The sequence below is a fragment of the Coregonus lavaretus genome (genome assembly GCF_964263955.1).
Source record: "Coregonus lavaretus genome assembly, chromosome: 11".
In the NCBI taxonomy this organism is placed as follows: Eukaryota; Metazoa; Chordata; class Actinopteri; order Salmoniformes; family Salmonidae; genus Coregonus; species Coregonus lavaretus.
In genome coordinates, this window is record NC_139998.1 from 11039005 (window position 1) to 11063165 (window position 24161).

The 24161-nt window shown below is 43.3% G+C and overlaps 1 protein-coding gene across 1 annotated transcript in view; it reads left to right on the plus strand.

The window, feature by feature from the left end:
- Positions 1–429: 429 nt before the first annotated feature.
- Positions 430–24161, plus strand: part of LOC311137788 (F-actin-capping protein subunit alpha-2-like) — a 44635-nt gene continuing 20903 nt past the window's right edge. The window contains exons 1-2 of the mRNA XM_084172374.1: positions 430–516; positions 18258–18321. Of these exons, the coding sequence (XP_084028500.1) occupies positions 478–516; positions 18258–18321 (103 nt within the window). The 5' untranslated portion in view covers positions 430–477. The remainder of the gene's footprint in view (positions 517–18257; positions 18322–24161) is intronic.

Consider the following 24161-nt stretch of genomic DNA (forward strand, 5'->3'; position numbering starts at 1 on the left):
CACGGTAATTCATCAGAGCAGTTCACAGTGAAGGATTACAGTACCATCTAGTGGAAAGAAATAGAGCATCCATGGTCCTGAAGGACACAGTATACCACATGCAGATCCCTGTTGCATTGATACATCACTGCAAATGTGGTCAAATGGGGTGAATCCATTTCACCCCCCCAAAAATCAGAAACAAGATACAACTGGCAATTCATTCTAACTAGGTACTTTTAACACACTATATTATTTCAATGTTATTTCGTTTTTCCAAACATATGCTTTCAAAACCATAGACTGTATGTTCAACACATGAAGTAGGACTGAAGTGCTTATGGGTAATAATTAGTCCCTGATTGGTGAAGTGATATATTTAATATAAATGTGCACACCAATCAAAATGATCTGTATGATGTTGCCGAAATTGTGGCAATCCTCCTACTTGAAGACGTCAGATTCGGCTTCGACAAGCTTTTGGTGCCGGAAGAAAAGATGGCGGATCATGAGGAGCAGTTATCGGATGAGGCGAAGGTAAGATGTCGTTTTTATCTGCCGTTGATTGTGTTGGAGGATATATGGTATCTTTAGGGTTGTATGTGCGTCTGTCTATTCATATGAGTATGCTTTTATTTAAGCTACTGTGCATAAATGCTGGATAAACAAACCGCGATTCTCGCTCGGCCAACGTTAGTCTAGCTATTATTTTTAGCTCGGCAGCCTCTGGCCAACTTCCGCTCCTTTACGAATCTCAAATGGAGACTCCTTGTACGGTGCTAACTCTAAAATAGGAACCGTGCAGCATATAACAAATAAACAAAAGTTAACCTCTCACCCTCCTAATCGAAAACCTTGTAATCAACGTTGTGCTTTCATTTTAATTTGTCTCTGTATCGCTTTGTGATCATGTCTTGAACTTCTCACGAATGAGCAGCTAACGTTAGCTAAGATAGCAACCTACACCCCCTGTTAACGCTCTTTGCACAATGAATGCTGATAATGTGCAATTTACTGCCGTTTGTGTGTGACAGATATGACTGTAGTGTTGAATCTCGGATTTAAATATAGGTCCAACTGGCTAGTATGATGATCGCCAGAAGATATCTAACCTACCATCACGCTTGTTTACACTGAGCTGCACTGGGTTCTGAACGCAATCATGGTTGTGGCAGAGATCCTTTTAACACACAAATTCGGATAGCCAGGCTTGCTTCGCCCTCATGTTGGTGTAAGCAGTCTAGGTAGTGCTAGGTATCAACAGCCAATCCAGTATGGGCTGGAAACGACAGTATAGTGAGCTTCGATTGGTCAATCACAATGCGATGTTACAGAGTATTTGAATCAAGTTCACCTTATTCCAACTTTGGTCCTGCCCTGTTCACGTCCCTCGCCCATGCTCACATCGCCCAATGGTCCCCCTGCCCACTTTGCTTCCTTAATTGAAAATGGGCTTCCTTTGTTTCATCTCCCCAATGTGCTATGTGGATCTCCTGTGTTACATTTAAGACACCATGGAGCCGGCACGAGATATAGGTTGGGAAACGTACCTCTAGTACTGCTAGTTTGGCTGCGGTGACGACTGCTAGCTAGCATGAGGACGAAAAGGGCAGTTTTCTGGGAAAACTAGCAGTATTTAAATAATCTCAATAAAGGTACAATTTGGAGTACAGTGGCATATCCGTAGCTGCCAAGACGTTTTTCCTTCAACCACCCTTTGGGTGCAGGCCTGCCAACTTCCCTGTTACGGCATTACAGTCTGTTTACAGTCTGTTTACTCTCCACTTGAGAGATGCAGAATTTACAGAACCTAACCTCTGTAGCTTAACACTGCCAGATACATAGTTGCATACATGTCGTCTTTTGAAATGCCAGTTTGTGTTGATGTACCCAAGTGAGGGTTGAACTTGACCGACGTGCCAGAGCGTACCATGGAAAAGCCTAAGAGACAGTGCAGTGGTTCCTCCTTCAGAGCCCAGAGATTGCAAGAATATGGCCTAGCCTAATGGCATAGAAGGCTTTCAGGTGTAGCCTACTGAATGTACTAGGCCTATGCATGCCTAGTTCATTGAATGGGCTAGAGCACATTGGCTGTAGATGGGTTGATAGGGGAATTAAAGTGCAGCCTCACAGAGCCAGGATAGCAATCAATTTACAAACCTCAGAAATTCCGCAGCCCAGCCCCAAGGCTGTCTGTCTGGTGTTGCCCTCCCACACTCCTGTATCACTATCTGCTCCACCCTGACTTATAATGACTGTTTTAAGCCTCAGCCATTTAACATGGCTTACGTTGAAACTATGAACAGCTAGTGTTTGGGTGTTAGTCGTGTGGTCTATGTAATCTGATACTTTTTACTGGAGGAATGTTGTTATTCTCTAATTCACAAACCATAGTTACCATGGCTGGACAAATAGCCACACAGAAAACACTTTTTTTTTATTGGGCTTCTACCTTTTGAAGTCTCATCATGATCTCTGTAGGGTAGGTCGAGGCCTATGTAACGGCGTTAATAACGGGCCGTAAAATCACTCCACAGCTAGCTTGTATGGCTCAATCGGTTTGAACGTTATCAAGGAGGGTGGTCACGTGTTGCGAAACAGAGGATCACTGGATGAGCCCAGTATGGGGCAGTCGGACAGTAGAGGAAGCTAAGCTGTTAACAGCACACTTAGCCCCTTTAATGTTAGAGTTGCAACTATGAACCGAAAATTACAGACACCGGCATTGCCTCCCTCTTACTGAAGCATTTTGCGTACGTCAGTAATTTTCTGTGATTTTGCTACACAACGTTCCTGTAGATTGTTCTAAAACCAACAGTAATAACCTATGCATTATGTTGATTCCTGCTATGAAAGTATCTGTCTGTTCCTGTTTCACTGTCGGCTGCTGTGTGACTGAGCCACTCTTATTCCCACTGTGCGCATGGAGGAGGGAGAGATGCATTCTGAGAAGCACAAGCATATGACCACTGCTCAAAATGCAATTGCGGGGAAAAATGCAGTTTTTAACTATTGTTCTAGTTACAGAGAGAAGAGTCACAGCTTTCTGTGAGTTTATATATTTCTCACCTCTTAAAACCGACTAAGGTTGATGTCCACGCCCCTGCCGGAATCTAATTAGCATGATACAAATATCCCCATTAAAAAAACCTCAGTTTAAGCTAGAGATATCAGTTTTTTTTGCATTGGATTCGTCTCAGTCCACCAGATCAATCAATCAATCAAATGTATTTATAAAGCCCTTTTTACATCAGCAGATGTCACAAAGTGCTATACAGAAACCCAGCCTAAAACCCCAAACAGCAAGCAATGCAGATGTAGAAGCACAGTGGCTAGGAAAAACTCCCTAGAAAGGCAGAAACCTAGGAAAAAACTTAGAGAGGAACCAGGCTCTGAGGGGTGGCCAGTCCCCTTCTGGCTGTGCCGGGTGGAGATTATAACAGCACATGGCCATTAAGGCCAGATTTTTCTCCAAGATGTTCATAGATGAACAGCAGGGTCAAATAATAATCACAGTGGTTGTAGAGGTTGCAACAGGTCAGTACATCAGGAGTAAATGTCACTTGGCTTTTCATAGCTGGGCATTTAGAGGTTGAAATGGCAGGTGCGGTAGAGAGAGAGAGTTGAAAACAGCAGGTCTGGGACAAGTTCACACGTCTGGTGAACAGGTCAGGGTTCCATAGCCACAGGCAGAAGAGTGGAAACTGGAGCAGCAGCACGACCAGGTGGACTGGGGACAGCAAGGAGTCATCAGGCCAGGTAGTCCTGAGGCATGGTCCTAGGACTCAGGTCCTACGGGAGGGGAGGGAGAGAGAGTGAATTAGAGGGAGCATACTTCTCGCTCCAGTGCCTTTCCGTTCACCTTCGCACCCCTGGGCCAGACTACACTCAATCATAGGACCTATTGAAGAGATGAGTCTTCAGTAAAGACTTAAAGGTCGAGACAAAGTCTACAACTCTCACATGGATAGGCAGACCATTCCATAAAAATTGAGCTCTATAGGAGAAAGCCCCCTGCCTCCAGCTGTTTGCTTAGAAATTCTAAGGACAATAAGGAGGCCTGCGCCTTGTGACCGTAGCGTACGTGTAGGTATGTACGGCAGGACCAAATTGGAGAGATGGGTAGGAGCAAGCCCATGTAATGCTTTGTAGGTTAGCAGTAAAACTTTGAAATCAGCCCTAGCCTTAACAGGAAGCCAGTGTAGAGAGGCTAGCACTGGAGTAATATGATCACATTTTTTGATTCTAGTCAAGATTCTAGCAGCTGTGTTTAGCACTAACTGAAGTTTATTTAGTGCTTTATCCGGGTAGCCAGAGAGTAAAGCATTGCAGTAGTCTAATCTAGAAGTGACAAAAGCATGGATGAGCTTTTCTGCATCAGTTTTGGACAAAAAGTTTCAGATTTTTGCAATGTTACGAAGAAGGAAACAAGCTGTCCTTTAAATATTCTTGATATGTTTGTCAAAAGAGAGATCAGGGTCCAGAGTAACGCTGAGGTCCTTCAGTTTTAATTTTTTTGTATGTTTTTTTGACGACTGTACAACAGAAGATCTCTTTGTTTCTTGGGACCTAGAACTAGCATCTCTGTTTTGTCCGAGTTTAAAAGTAAAAAATATGCCACCATCCATTTACATTTTAGTCATTTAGCAGACGCTCTTATCCAGAGCGACTTACAGTTAGCGCATACATTATTTTATCGAACCCACAACCCTGGCGTTGCAAACGCCATGCTCTACCAACTGAGCTACATCCCTGCCGTCCATTCCCTCCCCTACCCTGGACGACGCTGGGCCAAATGTGCGCCGCCCCATGGGTCTCCCGGTCGCGGCCGGCTACGACAGAGCCTGGATTCGAACCAGGATCTCTAGTGGCACAGCTAGCACTGCGATGCAGTGCCTTAGACCACTGCGCCACTCGGGAGATCCACTTCCTTATGTCTGAAACACAGGCTTCCAGGGTAGGCAATTTTGGGGCTTCACCATGTTTCATAGAAATGTACAGCTGTGTGTTGTCCGCATAGCAATGAAAGTTAACATTGTGTTTCCGAATAATATAATAATAATAATAATAATATGCCATTTAGCAGACGCTTTTATCCAAAGCGACTTACAGTCATGCGTGCATACATTTTTTTTGTGTATGGGTGGTCCCGGGGATCGAACCCACTACCCTGGTGTTACAAGCGCCGTGCTCTACCAGCTGAGCTACAGAAGACCACTGACATCACCAAGAGGTAGAATATATAGTGAAAACAAGAGTGGTCCTAAAACGGAACCTTGAGGAACACCAAAACGTACAATTGATTTGTCAGAGGACAAACCATCCACAGAGACGAACTGATATCTTTCCGACAGATAAGATGTAAACCAAGCAAGAACTTGTCCGTGTAGACCAATTAAGGTTTCCAATCTCTCCAAAAGAATGTGGTGATCGTTGGTGTCAAAAGCAGCACTAAGGTCTAGGAGCATGAGGACAGATACAGAGCCTTGGTCTGACGCCATTAAAAGGTCATTTACCACCTTCACGAGTGCAGTCTCAGTGCTATGATGGGGTCTAAAACCAGACTGAAGCGTTTCGTTTACCAGAGCATGTGAGCGGAGTTGAGCAGTTAGAAAATCCTGCTCATTGCTCATAGAGCGGTGCTTCTGCTCTGGCGCTCCATGTCCTTTCCAACCTCTCCACTAAAAACCGTTTCACGCTCACCAAAAAAAACTGCTTCTCCAAATTCGCTCCATTCATTTAAAACCACAATTTAACCAAAACCCATCTATTTTTGTGACTACCTGGACCTACCATTTGTTTTTTTTGTATTGAAATCAAACCATATGGATTTTAATAAAGTATTTGAATTAACATGAAAAAGTGAATGTAAGAAGTGCACATCAGTTCAAATTAGCTACATGTCATATTAAACAGCATTTAAACACTAAATAGGTCATGAGTCAGACAGGGAGCATACCTTGATGCTTTGTTAAATCTAACGAGACACTGCTCTAAATCAAGCAGACCACAACAGATGATCAATATCAATTCGCTAGGGATATTAGCTCCAATGTGGATCCAGGCACCACTGTCTTCACCAGCGTAATGAATGCGACACCAAAATATTCTGGACATTCCTCGCAAACACTTTTTCTCCAACATTTGGCCTGCTGCATCGCATGCACAATCACAACAGCTGTTCGTCATTTGACTGTCATTTTAGAAAATTCCTTCCTGGATCAGATGATGATGATGTGTAAAAATATCATGCCGTAACTAATCAGCTGGCCACCAAATGCGCATCCAACAAGTATTATGCATCATTATTTTACATTTACATTTTAGTCGTTTAGCAGACGCTCTTATCCAGAGCGACTTAAAATTAGTGAGTGCATACATTTTCATACTGGCCCCCCGTGGGAACGAACCCACAACCCTGGCGTTGCAAGCGCCATGCTCTACCAACTGAGCTACACAGGACGCATATTATGGAAGAACCACGTTAATGACAGTATCAGTCTAGGTTATAAGTATCAAGGTAAGGTGACTTTCGGTTAGAAGCATTTGGTTTTGTAATGCATAAATTATTTTTATATGAATGTGCCTATGACAACTGTTTTCACCCTGTAACATAAGGAGAGTCGTAATGTTACGTAGTTACACAGAATTTCTGAAGTCGCTATACAACAAACTGCCGTACAGCTAGATCCAGGATTCTTACAGGTTTCAAGTTCAATGTCTAATTTAACTGATTAATGCTAAATACAGTGTGTAGAACAAGTATTTGATACACTGCCGATTATGCAGGTTTTCCTACTTACAAAGCATGTAGGTCTGTAATTTTGATCATAGGTACACTTCAACTGTGAGAGACGGAATCTAAAACAAAAATCCAGAAAATTACATTGTATGATTTTAAAGTAAATAATTTGCATTTTATTGCATGACATAAGTATTTGATCACCTACCAACCAGTAAGAATTCCAGCTCTCACAGACCTGTTAGTTTTTCTTTAAGAAGCCCTCCTGTTCTCCACTCATTACCTGTATTAACTGCACCTGTTTGAACTCGTTACCTGTATAAAAGACACCTGTCCACACACTCATTCAAACAGACTCCAACCTCTCCACAATGGCCAAGACCAGAGAGCTGTGTAAGGACATCAGGGATGAAATTGTAGACCTGCACTAGGCTGGGATGGGCTACAGGACAATAGGCAAGCAGCTTGGTGAGAAGGCAACAACTGTTGGCGCAATTATTAGAAAATGGAAGAAGTTCAAGATGACGGTCAATCACCCTCGGTCTGGGGCTCCATGCAAGATCTCACCTCGTGGGGAATCAATGATCATGAGGAAGGTGAGGGATCAGCCCAGAACTACACGGCAGGACCTGGTCAATGACCTGAAGAGAGCTGGGACCACAGTCTCAAAGAAAACCATTAGTAACACACTACGCTGTCATGGATTAAAATCCTGCATCGCACGCAAGGTCCCCCTGCTCAAGCCAGCGCATGTCCAGGCCCATCTGAAGTTTGCCAATGACCATCTGGATGATCCAGAGGAGGAATGGGAGAAGGTCATGTGGTCTGATGAGACAAAAATAGAGCTTTTTGGTCTAAACTCCACTCGCCGTGTTTGGAGGAAGAAGAAGGATGAGTACAACCCCAAGAACACCATCCCAACCGTGAAGCATGGAGGTGGAAACATCATCCTTTGGGGATGCTTTTCTGCAAAGGGGACAGGACGACTGCACCGTATTGAGGGGAGGATGGATGGGGCCATGTATCGCGAGATCTTGGCCAACAACCTCCTTCCCTCAGTAAGAGCATTGAAGATGGGTCGTGGCTGGGTCTTCCAGCATGACAACGACCCGAAACACACAGCCAGGGCAACTAAGGAGTGGCTCCGTAAGAAGCATCTCAAGGTCCTGGAGTTGCCTAGCCAGTGTCCAGACCTGAACCCAATAGAAAATCTTTGGAGGGAGCTGAGAGTCCGTATTGCCCAGCGACAGCCCCGAAACCTGAAGGATCTGGAGAAGGTCTGTGTGGAGGAGTGGGCCAAAATCCCTGCTGCAGTGTGTGCAAACCTGGTCAAGACCTACAGGAAATGTATGATCTCTGTAATTGCAAACAAAGGTTTCTGTACCAAATATTAAGTTCTGCTTTTCTGATGTATCAAATACTTATGTCATGCAATAAAATGCAAATTATTTACTTAAAAATCATACAATGTGATTTTCTAGATTTTTGTTTTAGATTCCGTCTCTCACAGTTGAAGTGTACCTATGATACAAATTACAGACCTCTACATGCTTTGCAAGTAGGAAAACCTGCAAAATCGGCAGTGTATCAAATACTTGTTCTCCCCACTGTATATGATTTAAAGACACCTTAACCTGCCATAAATGCAAGGACAGAAAGGTAATGTTTTATCAAATTGTATTTGTCACATGCGCCAAATACCACAGGTGTAGCCCTTACTGTGAAATGCTTACTTAACCAACAATGCAGTTCAGGAAATGGTTAAGAAAATATTTACTTTTTATTGTATTTTTTACTTTAGTTTATTTAGTAACACAATAACAATAAGACTATATACAGGGGGTACCGGTACCGAGTCAATGTGTGGTGGTACAGGTTAGTCAAGGTTATTTGTACATGTAGGTAGGGGTAAAGTGACTATGCATAGATGATAAACAGCGAGTAGCAGCAGTGTAAAAACAATTTAAGGGGGTGTCAATGTAAATAGTCCGGGTGGCCATTTGATTAATGGGTGGCAATTTTGATTAATTGTTCAGCAGTTTTTTGGCTTGGGGGTAGAAGCTATTAAGGAGCCTTTTGGACCTAGACTTGGCGATCCGGTACCGCTTGCCGTGCAGTAGCAGTGAGAACCGTCAATGACTTGGGTGACTGGAGTCTTTAACAATTTTTTGGGCCTTCCTCTGACACAGCTTAGTATATACAGTGAGGGGAAAAAATGAATTTGATTCCCTGCTGATTTTGTACGTTTGCCCACTGACAAAGAAATGATCAGTCTATCATTTTAATGGTAGGTTTATTTGAACAGTGAGAGACAGAATAACAACAACAAAATCCAGAAAAACACATGTCAAAAATGTTATAAATTGATTTGCATTTTAATTAGGGAAATAAGTATTTGATACCCTGTCAATCAGAAAGATTTCTGGCTCCCAGGTGTCTTTTTATACAGGTAACGAGCTGAGATTAGGAGCACACTCTTAAAGGGAGTGCTCCTAATCTCAGCTTGTTACCTGTATGAAAGACAACTGTCCACAGAAGCAATCAATCAATCAGATTCCAAACTCTCCACCATGGCCAAGACCAAAGAGCTCTCCAAGGATGTCAGGGACAAGATTGTAGACCTACACAAGGCTGGAATGGGCTACAAGACCATCGCCAAGCAGCTTGGTGAGAAGGTGACAACAGTTGGTGCGATTATTCGCAAATGGAAGGAACTGTCAATCTCTCTCGGCCTGGGGCTCCATGCAAGATCTCACCTCATGGAGTTGCAATGATCATGAGAACGGTGAGGAATCAGCCCAGAACTACACGGGAGGATCTTGTCAATGATCTCAAGGCAGCTGGGACCATAGTCACCAAGAAAACAATTGGTAACACACTACGCCGTGAAGGACTGAAATCCTGCAGCGTCCGCAAGGTTCCCCTGCTCAAGAAAGCACATATACAGGCCTGTCTGAAGTTTGCCAATGAACATCTGAATGATTCAGAGGAGAACTGGGTTAAAGTGTTGTGATCAGATGAGACCAAAATCGAGGTCTTTGGCATCAACTCAACTCGCCGTGTTTGGAGGAGGAGGAATGCTGCCGATGACCCCAAGAACACCATCCCCACCGTCAAACATGGAGGTGGAAACATTATGCTTTGGGGGTGTTTTTCTGCTAAGGGGACAGGACAACTTCACCGCATCAAAGGGACGATGGACGGCGCCATGTACCATCAAATCTTGGGTGAGAACCTCCTTCCCTCAGCCAGGGCATTGAAAATGGGTCGTGGATGGGTATTCCAGCATGACAATTACCCAAAACACACGGCCAAGGCAACAAAGGAGTGGCTCAAGAAGCAGCACATTAAGGTCCTGGAGTGGCCTAGCCAGTCTCCAGACCTTAATCCCATAGAAAATCTGTGGAGGGAGCTGAAGGTTCGAGTTGCCAAACGTCAGCCTCGAAACCTTAATGACTTGGAGAAGATCTGCAAAGAGGAGTGGGACAAAATCCCTCCTGAGATGTGTGCAAACCTGGTGGCCAACTACAAGAAACGTCTGACCTCTGTGATTGCCAACAAGGGTTTTGCCACCAAGTACTAAGTCATGTTTTGCAGAGGAGTCAAATACTTATTTCCCTCATTAAAATGCAAATCAATTTATAACATTCTTGACATGCGTTTTTCTGGATTTTGTTGTTGTTATTCTGTCTCTCACTGTTCAAATAAACCTACCATTACAATTATAGACTGATCATGTCTTTGTCAGTGGGCAAACGTACAAAATCAGCAGGGGATCAAATACTTTTTTCCCTCACAGTAGGTCCTGGATGGCAGGAAGCTTGGCCCCAGTGATGTACTTGGCCGTACGGACTACCCTCTGTAGCGCCTTACGTTACGGTCGGATGCCAAGCAGTTGCCATACCAGGTGGTGATGCAACCGGTCAGGATGCTCTCGATGGTGCAGGATGCTCTTTATGCCACACAATCTTGGACAAATCCGTCAAGACGCCAACCATGATAATGGGTTAAACAGGTTTTAATTAAACTTGTGACTTAAAAAATAATTGAATATAGCTATGACTGGCTTCATCAATAAGTGCATCGATGACGTCGTCCCCACAGGGACTGTACATACATACCCCAACCAGAATCCATGGATTACAGGCAACATCCACACTGAGCTAAAGCTTTCGCTTTCAAGGAGCGGGACTCTAACCTGGAAGCTTATAAGAAATCCTGCTATGCCCTCCGACGAACCATCAAACAGGCAAAGCGTCAATACAGGACTAAGGTTGAATCGTACTACACCGGCTCCGACGCTCGTCGGATGTGGCAGGGCTTGCAAACTATTACAGACTACAAAAGGAAGCACAGCCGCAAGCTGCCCAGTGACACGAGCCTACCAGACGGGCTAAATTACTTCTATGCTCGCTTCGAGGCAAGTAACACTGAAACATGCATGAGAGCATCAGCTGTTCCAGATGACTGTGTGATCACGCTCTCCGTAGCCGATGTAAGCCGTAGCCGAGTAAGACCTTTAAACAGGTCAACATTCACAAGGCTGCAGGGCCAGACGGATTACCAGGACGTGTACTCCGAGCATGTGCTGACAAACTGGCAAGTGTCTTCACTGACATTTTCAACCTCTCCCTGTCTGTCTGTAATACCAACATGTTTCAAACAGACCACCATAGTCCCTGTACCCAAGAACACTAAGGTAACCTGCCTAAATGACTACCGATCCGTGGCACTCACATCTGTAGCCATGAAGTGCTTTGAAAGGCTGGTCATGGCTCACATCAACACCATTATCCCAGAAACCCTAGACCTACTCCAATTTGCATATCGCCCCAACAGATCCACAGATGATGCAATCTCTATTGCGCTCCACACTGCCCTTTCACACCTGGACAAAGGGAACACCTATGTGAGAATGCTATTAATTGACTACAGCTCAGCGTTCAACACCATAGTGCCCTCAAAGCTCATCACTAAGCTAAGGACCCTGGGACTAAACACCTCCCTCTGCAACTGGATCCTGGACTTCCTGACGGGCTGCCCCCAGGTGGTAAGGGTAGGTAACAACACATACGCCACGCTGCTCCTCAACACGGGGTCCCCTCAGGGGTGCGTGCTCAGTCCCCTCCTGTACTCCCTGTTCACTCATGACTGCATGGCAAGGCACGACTCCAACACCATCATTAAGTTTGCCGATGACACAACCGTGGTAGGCCTGATCACCGACAACAACGAGACAGCCTATAGGGAGGAGGTCAGAGACCTGGCCGTGTGGTGCCAGGTGAACAACCTCTCCCTCAACGTGATCAAGACAAAGGAGATGATTGTGGACTACAGGAAAAAGACGACCGAGCACGCCCCCATTCTCATCGACAGGGCTGTAGTGGAGCAGGTTGAGAGCTTCAAGTTCATTGGTGTCCACATCACCAACAAATTAACATGGTCCAAGCACACCAAGACAGTCGTGAAGAGGGCACGACAAAACCTATTTCCCCTAAGGAGACTGAAAAGATTTGGCACCATCGAGAGCATCCTGACTGGTTGCATCACTGCCTGGTATGGCAACTGCTCGGCCTCCGACCGCAAGGCACTACAGAGGGTAGTGCGTACGGCCCAGTACATCACTGGGGCCAAGCTTCCTGCCATCCAGGACCTCTATACTAGGTGTCCAGCCACCCTAGTCATAGACTGTTCTCTCTGCTACCGCATGGCAAGCAGTACCGGAGCGCCAAGTCTAGGTCCATGAGGCTTCTAAACAGCTTTTACCCCCAAGCCGTAAGACTCCTGAACATCTAATCAAATGGCTACCCAGACTATTTGCATTGCCCCACCCCTCTTTTACACAGCTGCTACTCTCTGTATATTATCTATGCATAGTCACTTTAATAACTCTTCCTACATGTACATATTACCCCAATTACCTTGACTAACCGGTGCCCCCACACATTGACTCGGTACCAGTACCCCCTGTATATAGCCTCGCTATTGTTATTTTTACTGCTGCTCTTTAATTATTCGTTACTTTTATTTTTGTATTATTTTACATTTGTTTTGGTGTTCTTTCTTAACTGCATTGTTGGTTAAGGGCTTGTAAGTAAGCATTTCACTGTAAGGTCTACACCTGTTGTATTCGGCGCATGTGACAAATACAATTTGATTTAATTTAAAGGTCAGATTATACCCCCCTCTCCTATTCCTCCTCCCTCTCATGGTTTAGGGTTCTGGAGTGTCCCGATAAGAGGTGTGATTCTGGGATTAGGGATAGTTCCACTGGAGCTGTGTCTCTTTTGGGATAATAGATGATCCTGGGAGTGTGGATGTGGGGAAACAAACACAGCACATTATCACTGGAGGACAGAGAACACAGAGCGAACAGAAAGCCCAGCTGGTGACTGTCTGCCCAGGACCTTGCAAAGACTAGGCTACTGCAGGAGGTCTTTGTGTGTTCGTTGTGTATGTGTGCGCATTACTTTGTGCGTTCGTTCGTACAGTGTGTGTGTTTTGTATTATTGTCTAGGCCTAACAATGTTTTAGGGCAATTCCACGGTAACAGTGATGCTGAGATTTTTCACTTTAAAATGTATGTTAAAAACCAAGGATTGCGAAGTTACCAAACTTTGCATCTGCACTGTTCTTCAAGTGAATGTGTTTTTGTAATATTTTCTGTGGAAACTGTTCAAAGTAGGCCTTGTGCATAGAGGTGTGTGGTTTGTTTAACTTTGCAATCATTTGTTTTTGTTTGCCATACATTTTAAAGTGAAAAAGCAGTCTCAGCATCACTCTGTTGTCGTAGAATTGCTCTTTATAAGATTATAGCGAGTAGAGTGGGTGTCTAAAATGTGCCCAAAATTTTAACAAAAAGATTAAGCCCTTTGTTGGCAGTGTCAAAAACAGAATATTCCTTGTCTGTCCCACGATCCACTATCAGCATCCCTGTTCTCAGTGTTCCTGTGAAATGACCTAAGTGTGTGTGCCCGCCCACCTGGGTGTGATCCAAACCTAGCGCCATAAAATCAAGTGTTTTATTCTGCGGACACGACAGCTCAAGCTCTCTCACACCAAACAGCCAGTTAGTCAGACGCACAGATAGTTGCAGAACAATAATTGTCCGTGTGTGTCGTCTCTGTCAGACCAAAGCTCTCCACGTGCTGAAGAATCGCTGCACTGTCTCCTGTCATCTCACACTCACAGCTGTCGCAAGGCCATGGCCAATATAGACTTAATGACGTGCCATTCGGTCTTTATTTACGCTCTGTACAAAGGTGTCACTCTGCTTAAAGAATAAAGATAGCCAAGTGATAATGATATTCAGTGTTTGCCCTAGGATTATTTTCAGAAGTGGTGGCAAGTGAGATGCAATGACATGCTAGCTGTTCCCATATACTTCCAGTCATTGATCCAGCAACTATCCATTAAAAAGCGCGTCTTGGCAGAAATACACTACCGTTCAAAAGTTTGGGGTCACTTAGAAATGTTCTTTTTTTTTTTTTAAAGAAAAGTCTTTTTTTTTGTCCATTTAAAATAAAATAAAATTGATCAGAAATACAGTGTAGACACTGTTAATGTTGTAAATGGCTATTGTAGCTGGAAACGGCTGATTTTTAATGGAATATCTACATAGGCGTACAGAGGCCCATTATCAGCATCCATCAGTCCTGTGTTCCAATGGCACGTTGTGTTTGCTAATTCAAGTTTATCATTTTAAAAGGCTAATTGATCATTAGAAAACCCTTTTGCAATTATGTTAGCACAGCTGAAAACTGTTGTGCTGATTAAAGAAGCAATAAAACTGGCCTTCTTGAGACTAGTTGAGTATCTGGAGCATCAGCAATTGTGGGTTCGATTACAGGCTCAAAATGGCCAGAAACAAAGAACTTTCTTCTGAAACTCGTCAGTCTTTTCTTGTTCTGAGAAATGAAGGCTATTCCATGCGAGAAATTGCCAAGAAACTGAAGATGTAGTACAAAGCTGTGTACTACTCCCTTCACAGAACAGCGTAAACTGGCTCTATCCAGAATAGAAAGAGGAGTGGGAGGCCCCGGTGCACAACTGAGCAAGAGGACACATAAATACATTAGTGTCTAGTTTGAGAAACAGATGCCTCACAGTTCCTCAACTGGCAGCTTCATTAAATGGTACCCGCAAAACACCAGTCTCAACATCAACAGTGAAGAGGCGTCTCCGGGATGCTGACCTTCTAGGCAGAGTTGCAAAGAAAAAGTATAGTGTTCTTTTGCCCATCTTAATCTTTTCTTTTTATTGGCCAGTCTAAGATATGGCTTTTTCATCACTGGGGCCAAGGTTCCTGCCATCCAGGACCTCTATACCAGGCGGTGTCAGAGGAAGGCCCTAAAAATGGTCAAATACTCCAGCCACCCTAGTCATAGACTGTTCTCTGCTACCGCACGGCAAGCGGTACCGGAGCATCAAGTCTAGGTCCAAAAGGCTTCTTAACAGCTTCTACCCCCAAGCCATAAGACTCCTGAACAGCTAATCATGGCTACCCAGACTATTTGCATTGTCCCCCCCCACTCCACCCCCTCTTTTACGCTGCTGCTACTCTGTTTATTATCTATGCACAGTCACTTTAACTCTACCCACATGTACATATTACCTCCACTAACCGGTGCCTCCACACATTGACTCTGTACCGTTACCCCCTGTATATAGCCTCCCGACTGTTATTTTATTTTACTGCTGCTCTTTAATTTAATTTTTTACTGAACACTTTTTTTCTTATCTGCATTGTTGGTTAAGGACTTGTGAGTAAGCATTTCACTGTAAGGTCTACACCTGTTGTATTCGGCGCATGTGGCAAATACATTTTGATTTGATTTGTAAAGTTCTGTCAGGTTGTATGGGGAGAGCGTCTCTCCAGAGATGATCGATCGGGTTCAAGTCCAGGCTCTGACTGGGCCACTCATGGACATTCAGAGACTTGTCCCGAAGCCACTCCTGCGTTGTCTTGGCTGTGTGCTTAGTGTCGTTGTCCTGTTGGAAGATGAACTTTCTCCCCAGTCTGAGGTCCTGAGCGCTCTGCAGCAGGTTTTCATCAAGGATCTCTGTACTTTGCTCAATTAATCTTTCCCTCGATCCTGACTAGTCTCCCAGTCCCTGCTGCTGAAAAACATCCCCACATCATGATCCTTCCACCACCATGCTTCACCGTAGGGATGATGCCAGGTTTCCTCCAGACGTGACGCTTGGTATTCAGGCCAAAAGAGTTCAATCTTGGTTTCATCAGACCAGAGAATCTTGTTTCTCATAGTCTGAGAGTCTTTTGGGGCCTTTTGGAAAACTCCAAGCGGGCTGTCGTGTCTTTTACTGAGGAGTGGCTTCCGTCTGGCCACTCTACCATAAAGGCCTGATTGGTGGAGTGCTGCAGAGATGGTTGTCCTTCTGGAAGGTTCTCCCACCTCCACAGAGGAACTCTGGAGCTCCTTAAGAGTGACCATCGGGTTCTTGGTCACCTCCCTGACCAAGGCCCTTCTCCCCTGATTGCTCAGTTTGGCCGGGCGGCCAGCTCTAGGTATAGTCTTGGTGGTTCCAAACTTCTTCCATTTAAGAATGATGGAGGCCACTGTGTTCTTGGGGACCTTCAATGCTGCAGACATTTTTTGGTACCCTTCCCCAGATCTGTGCCCTGACACAATCCTGTCTCGGCACTCTACGGACATTTCCTTTGACCTCATGGCTTGGTTTTTGCTCTGACATGCACTGTCAACTGTGGGACCTTATTTAGGCAGGTGTGTGCCTTTCCAAATCATATCAAATCAATTGAATTTTCCACAAGTGGACTTCAATCAAGTTGTAGAAACATCTCAAGAATGTTCAATGGAAACAGGATGCACCTGAGCTCAATTTCGAGTCTAATAGCAAAGGGTCTGAATTCTAATGTAAAAAAAGGTATTTCTGTTTTCTTTTGTAATACATTTGCAAATATTTCTAAAAACCTGTTTTCACTTTGTCATTATGGGGTATTGTGTGTAGATTGAGGAAAACAATTAATTTAATAAATTTTAGTATAAGGCTGTAACTTAACAAAATGTGGAAAAAGTCAAGGTCTGAATTCTTCCCGAATGCACTGTATATATTTTTTTTAATTACATATTTTTTTGCAGCAGCGGCAAGAATTTAGATTTATCTAGGGGAAACACTTATATTATTATGGGGTTGGAAAAGGGCCAGTGAATTGCACTGAATTGATATATTCATTTATTGAGCCCTTTTTAACTAAGAAGTCGGCTGGTGAAATGGATGCGTCATGGACCATGGTTTAGTAACTATTAACTACTGACATGGTATAAATTGGTTTCATGAAAATCACCCCAATAGTTGTAATGAAGTGCATCATGCCTTTTATTCACACCCAACAGACGTGTTGTTAGTGTCACTATATAGAAGTTAACTGAATGCGGTGATAGGGTAACGATATGATGCGGTTGTATAAGGTTAACTCTTTTTTTTTTTTTTAAGACAACACATTCTCTTTTACAAAAACGACCTGACCTAGAGGGAGCAATGAAATAGAATCGCACAGCATCTCACAATGCTAGGCTAACAGAGCAGAGTTGAGTGTAAAAGGAGTAGTGGCGCTGCAGTGTTTACAATTAAAGTTTGTTTACATCGCTCTGAAGCATAATAAGGGAGTCCTGATCCAAATGCCTCCTCCATAGGGATTTCAGCAATGCACATACTCTTTTTCCAGAGCTACACACACACACACACACACACAGGTAAGAATCCCTGAGTGCCTCTCTGGCTCTCACCATATCACTCATTATGAGAATCAGTCTGCATCTGTGCTGAGCACCAAAGCTCCTCATACACACCACTGATGAGGGCCCAAGGGAGAGACACACACACACACCTCCCTTTCCCGGCTTGTCAGTCCAGGGGGGTGGGAGGCGGGGACGATGTACTAGCCAAGCCAGTGAAGCCACATGCCAAGCCCTACCCTGGCAGAGCGAGAGGGAGGGTTGCACTTCACTACTAGGCTCCTCAGCACATTTTCATGCCCTTGTATGTTCATGAGCCACTCGAGGGAGGGGCTGCCCGCCCCTTGCTCTCAGTTTCACATATCACCTCCAAACAGGAAGTGTTGTGGTGCAACTGAGCAGCAGTGGAGACGTGCCAGGCAGACAGATGCTGGATGCTCCGACGTTATGAAGAGAGGGCAACTCTCACAATTCTCACTTCTCTACAGTGGCGGAGAAGTGAGAATTGTGGTTGTAAACCCACTGTATTCGTCCATCATGCTATTGGCCTCAATAACAGAGAAACAGAGGGAGAGGAAAGTTGACCATAAATGGATGAAAACACATCTACCCAATGTTATCCCTATCCCACTGTGCTGTTCTGTGCTGGTCCTGATGTTTGTGTTGCTGACCTCACCAGTCTCCAGACTGAGATCTCAAAGTTTAGGAAAACGAGAATGTTGCCTGTGTGATTCACTGATCTAAGAGATTTGTGTTGGTACTAAGCCTACCCTTGCATTTCTGACGTGTGTTTTGAAAGTGTGTCTTTGTGTTTGCAGGTACGCATAGCAGCAAACTTTGTCATCCACGCCCCACCGGGAGAGTTCAATGAAGTTTTCAACGGTGAGCTTTTGTTTGTAGCCTATGTTTTAGGATGCGTGTGTATTGACCAAAGCCAGGAGCAGGAATCTAGCTTGTGAGGATCACAACTCACACTTTAGGTAGTAAGCTATAGCGAGTATTTCTCACTAGAGATGTTATGACACAGATCATTCCTCAGCATCTTGAAACCACACACTACAGAGCAGAGCACTCACACACAGAGAGTATCTGTATCTTAGTATCTAACTAAAACCCACACATGTAAGCTCTCGCTAGTCTTCTCTTAACTATCAGTTCTGAAAGAAAGTCTCGTTAACCAAAGTAGCTGGCCCATATCGCCCTCAGACTGTGCACTAGGCCTATACTGCTAACATAAAGCACGAATGACAGACCAGTCACCACTAGGGCTGTTACGGTGACCGTATTACCGCCACACCGGTGGTCATCAGTCATGACGGCAGTCAAATTACATGTACATTTTTTTTTTTACATTTTAGTCATTTAGCAGACGCTCTTATCCAGAGCGACTTACAGTTAGTGAGTGCATACATTTATTTTATTTTTTTCATACTGGAATCGAACCCACAACCCTGGCGTTGCAAATGCCATGCTCTACCAACTGAGCTACATCCCTGCCGGCCATTCCCTCCCCTACCCTGGACGACGCTGGGCCAATTGTGCGCCGCCCCATGGGTCTCCCGGTCGCGGCCTGCTACGACAGAGCCTGGATTCGAACCAGGATCTCTAGTGACACAGCTAGCACTGCGATGCAGTGCCTTAGACCACTGCGCCACGTGACATTTTAGTTATGGTAATTAGGCTTCTCCAAGCTCTGATGCTGCTGATGGTCATTAGTAGCCTACCAAACTTGCTAAGTTGCCTGTTACTCAGCACTCTATTGTCCCTCAAATCACTCTGACATCAATGCATATGCAATTCGAAAATCTAATCAAACACTTCATGAGAGTTCATGTTGCGCAACATTTCTATAGGCTCTACAACTTTGTGAGAACCGAGTGATGGCCTCTATTAAAAAGAGGAGGATCCCATCAGCTTTCTGTAGGCTAGTCCTACTACATTTATTAATCAACTTTCCTAATATTAAGCACATTGCTTCTCTTTACAACAGGAGTATAGCCTACCTGGCTGGCATGAAAATGAACCATGGGAAAAGCGTCCCCCATTCGCTATTTAAGTGCATAGATGACATGTCTTTTTTTCCGCTGCCCCTGTTTCGAGACCGGTGCATGATAATGGTCCGTTTTAAATCAAAACAAATTTCACACATATTATTTTGTATATGTAAAGACAAGATTAAATCAAGAATAGTGTGATGGGTGACAATATTAGCATATCACTTGTGAATGATATATTATCACTTGTGAATGATGCCCAGTTTAAGGCAAGAAACAGCGCATGCTTTTTTTGCGACTTTTTCCAAATCAGTCTCACACCTCAAGGTTTGTATCACAACTAAAGTGGCCAAATAACTTATTCAAATGAAGCACATTAATCAGCTTTACAACGGGTGTAGAGCCTAACTGGCATACATACGCAGCGCGTGAGTTTCAATTTTGAGGAAGATCATTTTCACCATAAAAATGCACCTTTTTATAATAAAAGCATTATTCATAATCTCATTTGTGGGCACTTTTGAGAATGGTGTTTTCCTGCTAATGGAACATTCACGCTTATAGCCTACTGCCATGTGCGCATTGCTGCGCTTATAATGTGAAGAAATACCCTAATTATTTATCAACATCTTAAGCTAAACGTTCTCATCTGTTGCGTCAGGCTCATTGCTTAAAACAGGTTTTTTGATGCTAGTGGTTGTATTAATTTGAGATCTATCGCATCCCACAACTGTCCCAGACTATGTTTGGAATATTTACAGTGCATTCAGACCATTGACTTTTTCCACATTTTGTTACGTTACAGCCTTATTCTAAAATTTATAAAATTATTTTTTCCCCTTATCAATCTACACCAAATACCCCATAATGACAAAGCGAAAACAGGTTTTTAGAAATGTTTGCAAATGTATTAAAAATAAAAAAACGAAATACCTTATTTACATAAGTGTTCAGACCCTTTGCTATGCCGCCCAAAATTGAGCTCAGGTGCATCCTATTTCCATTGATCATCCTTGAGATGTTTCTACAACTTGAATGAAGTCCACCTGTGGAAAATTCAATTGATTTGATATGATTTGGAAAGGCACACACCTGCCTAAATAAGGTCCGTCAGTTGAAAGTGCATGTCAGAGCAAAAACCAAGCCATGAGGTCAAAGGAATTGTCTGTAGATCGCCGAGACAGGATTGTGTCAAGGAACAGATCTGGGGAAGGTTGCCAAAACATTTCTGAAAAATTGAAGGTCCCCAAAAACACAGTGGCCTCCATCATTCATAAATGGAAGAAGTTTGAAAACCACCAAGACTCGTCCTAGAGCTGGCCGCCCGGCCAAACTGAGCAATCAGGGGAGAAGGGCCTTGGCCAGGGAGGAACCCGATGGTCACTCTGACAGAGCTCCAGAGTTCGTCTGTGGAGATGGAAGAACCTTCCAGAAGGACAACCATCTCTGCAGCACTCCACCAATCAGGCCTTTATGGTAGAGTGGCCAGACGGAAGCCACTCCTCAGTAAAAGGCACATGACAGCCGGCTTGGAGTTTGCCAAAAGGCACCTAAAGACTCTCAGATCATTAGAAAAAAGATTATCTGGTCTGATGAAACCCAGATTTAATTATTTGGCCTGAATGCCAAGCATCATGTCTGGAGGAAACCTGGCACCATCCCTACGGTGAAGCGTGGTGATCGTAGCATCATGCTGTGGGGATGTTTTTCAGGGGCAAGGACTGGGATACTAGTCAGGATTGAGGGAAAGATGAACGGAGCAAAGTACAGATGGATCCTTGATGAAAATCTGCTCCAGAGCGCTCAGGACCTCAGACTGGGCCGAAGGTTCACCTTCCAACAGGACAACGACCTTAAGCACACAGCCAAGACAACGCGGGAGTTGAGGCTGTAATCGCTGCCAAAGGTACTTCAACAAAGTACTGAGTAAAGGGTCTGAATACTTATTTAAATGTGATATTTCCGTTTTATTTTGTATACATTTGCAAACATTTCTAAAAACCTGTTTTTGCTTTGTCATTGTGGTATTGTGTGTAGATGGATCAGAAGAAAAAATAATAATTTATCCATTTTAGAATAAGGCTGTAACGTAACAAAATGTGGAAAAAGTAAAGGAGTCTGGATACTTTCCGAATGCACTGTATTTCTCGCACAGAATAGAATAGGACAACTTTTGTACTATGGGGGAATAGTAGATTGTAGGGCTGTCCCGACCATAAAACCACAATTTTTTTAGCATGTATTTTTCCATATGTTTTTTAACCTCTTAAGAATTGGACACTTTTTTTTTCAATTTTCGACTAAAATGACATCCAAATATAGCCATTTGAAAGCACACACTTTGAAGTTTGTGGAAATATGAAATTAATGTAGAAGAATGTATCACATTAGATCTGGTAAAAGATAATACAAACTAAAAAAACATGCGTTTTTTTTGTTCCATCATCTTTGAAATGCATTAGAAAGGCCACAATATAATATTGCAGTTTAGGTGCAATTTAGATTTTGGCCACTAGATGGCAGCAGTTTGTGTGCAAAGTTTCAGATTGATCCAGTGAAGCATTGCAATACTGGAATATTTTGTATCAAGTTTGCCCAAATGTGTCTAATTGGTCAATTGATACATTTTCAAGTACATAACTATAGAGAACATACAACAATTATATGGTAATACAAAACGTAAGTTTACACACTCCCAGGAATGTCATACATGATGGATCATTAGCTTATACACTAACTTTCACACATCTAGATGGCCGGGTGGGGTGGGTGTGGAGCCAGAGATAGCAGGGGTTCAAACTGTAGAACCCAGTTCCTACATTTGAATATAAAAATTGATTTTATCAAACAAAACTATGCTACATTTTATCTCTGGGACCCTTAGGATGACAAATCAGAGCAAGATTACTGAATGTAAGTACATTATTTACCTTCAGAGGTTTATCAAACCAGTTGCCATGATAGTTTTTGTTGTTGTTGTGCACTCTCAAACAATAGCATGGTATTTTTTCACTGTAATAGCTACTGTAAATTGGACAGTGCTGTTAGATGAACAAGAATTTAAGCTTTCTGCCCATATAAGACATGTCTATGTCCTGGAAAGTTCGCTGTTACTTACAACAGTCATGCTAATCACGTTAGCGTTAAATAATTACGTAACCAAAATAACAAACATTGTAGGTTAGAAATTAACGGTAAATGTACTACTGGTGATATACACTACCAGTAAAAAGTTTGGACACACGTTTTCTTTTATTTTTTACTATTTTTTACATTGTAGAATAATAGTGAAGACTTCAAAACTATGAAATAAGACATATGGAATCATGTAAACAAAAGTGTTAAACAAATCAAAATATATATTATATTTGAGATTCTTCAAATAGCCACCCTTTGTCTTGATGACGGCTTTGCACACTCTTGGCATTCTCTCAACCAGCTTCACCTGGAATGCTTTTCCAACAGTCATCTGACTCATCCCAAACTATCTGAATTGGGTTGAGGTCGGGTGATTGTGGAGGCCAGGTCATCTGATGCAGCACTCCATCACTCTCCTTCTTGGTAAAATAGCCCTTACACAGCCTGGAGTTGTGTTGGGTCATTGTCCTGTTGAAAAACAAATGATAGTCCAACTAAGCCCAAACCAGATGGGATGGCGTATCGCTGTAGAATGATGTGGTAGCCATGCTGGTTAAGTGTGCCTTGAATTCTATGTAAATAACAGTGTCACCAGCAAAGCACCCCCACACGATAACACCACCACCTCCATGCTTTACGGTGGGAAATACCCATGCGGAGATCATCCGTTCACCCACACCTGCCTCACAAACACACGGCAGTTGGAACCAAAAAATCTCCAATTTGAACTCCAGACCAAAGGACAATTTCCACCGGTCTAATGTCCATTGCTCGTGTTTCTTGGCTCAAGCAGGTCTCTTCTTCTTATTGGTGTCATTTAGTAGTGGTTTCTTTGCAGCAATTTGACCATGAAGGCCTGATTCACACAGTACCCTCTGAACAGTTGATGTTGAGATGTCTGTTACTTGAACTCAGTGAAGCATTTATTTGGGCTGCAATTTCTGAGGCTGGTAACTCTATTGAACTTATCCTCTGTAGCAGAGGTAACTCTGGTTCTTCGTTTCCTGTGGCGGTCCTCATGAGAGCCAGTTTCATCATAGCACTTGATGGTTTTTGCGACTGCACTTGAAGAAACTTTCAAAGTTCTTAATTTTCCGTATTGACTGACCTTCATGTCTTAAAGTAATGATGGACTGTCGTTTCTCTTTGATTATTTGAGCTGTTCTTGCCATAATATGGACTTGGTCTTTTACCAAATAGGGCTATCTACCTTGTCACAACACAACTGATTGTCTCAAATGCATTAAGAAGGAAATAAATTCCACAAATTAACTTTTAAGAAGGCACACCTGTTAATTTAAATGCATTCCAGGTGACTACCTCATGAAGCTGGTTGAGAGAATGGCAAGAGTGTGCAAAGCTGTCATCAAGGCGAAGGGTGGCTATTTGAAGAATCTCAAATATAAAATATATTTTGATTTTGTTTAACAATTTTTTTTTACTACATGATTCCATATGTGTTATTTCATAGTTTTGTTGTCTTCACTATTGTTCTACAAGTAACATAAATTTTTTTTAAATATATAATAACACTTGAATGAGTAGGGGTGTCCAAACTTTTGACTGGTACTGTATGTAATGGGGAATTGA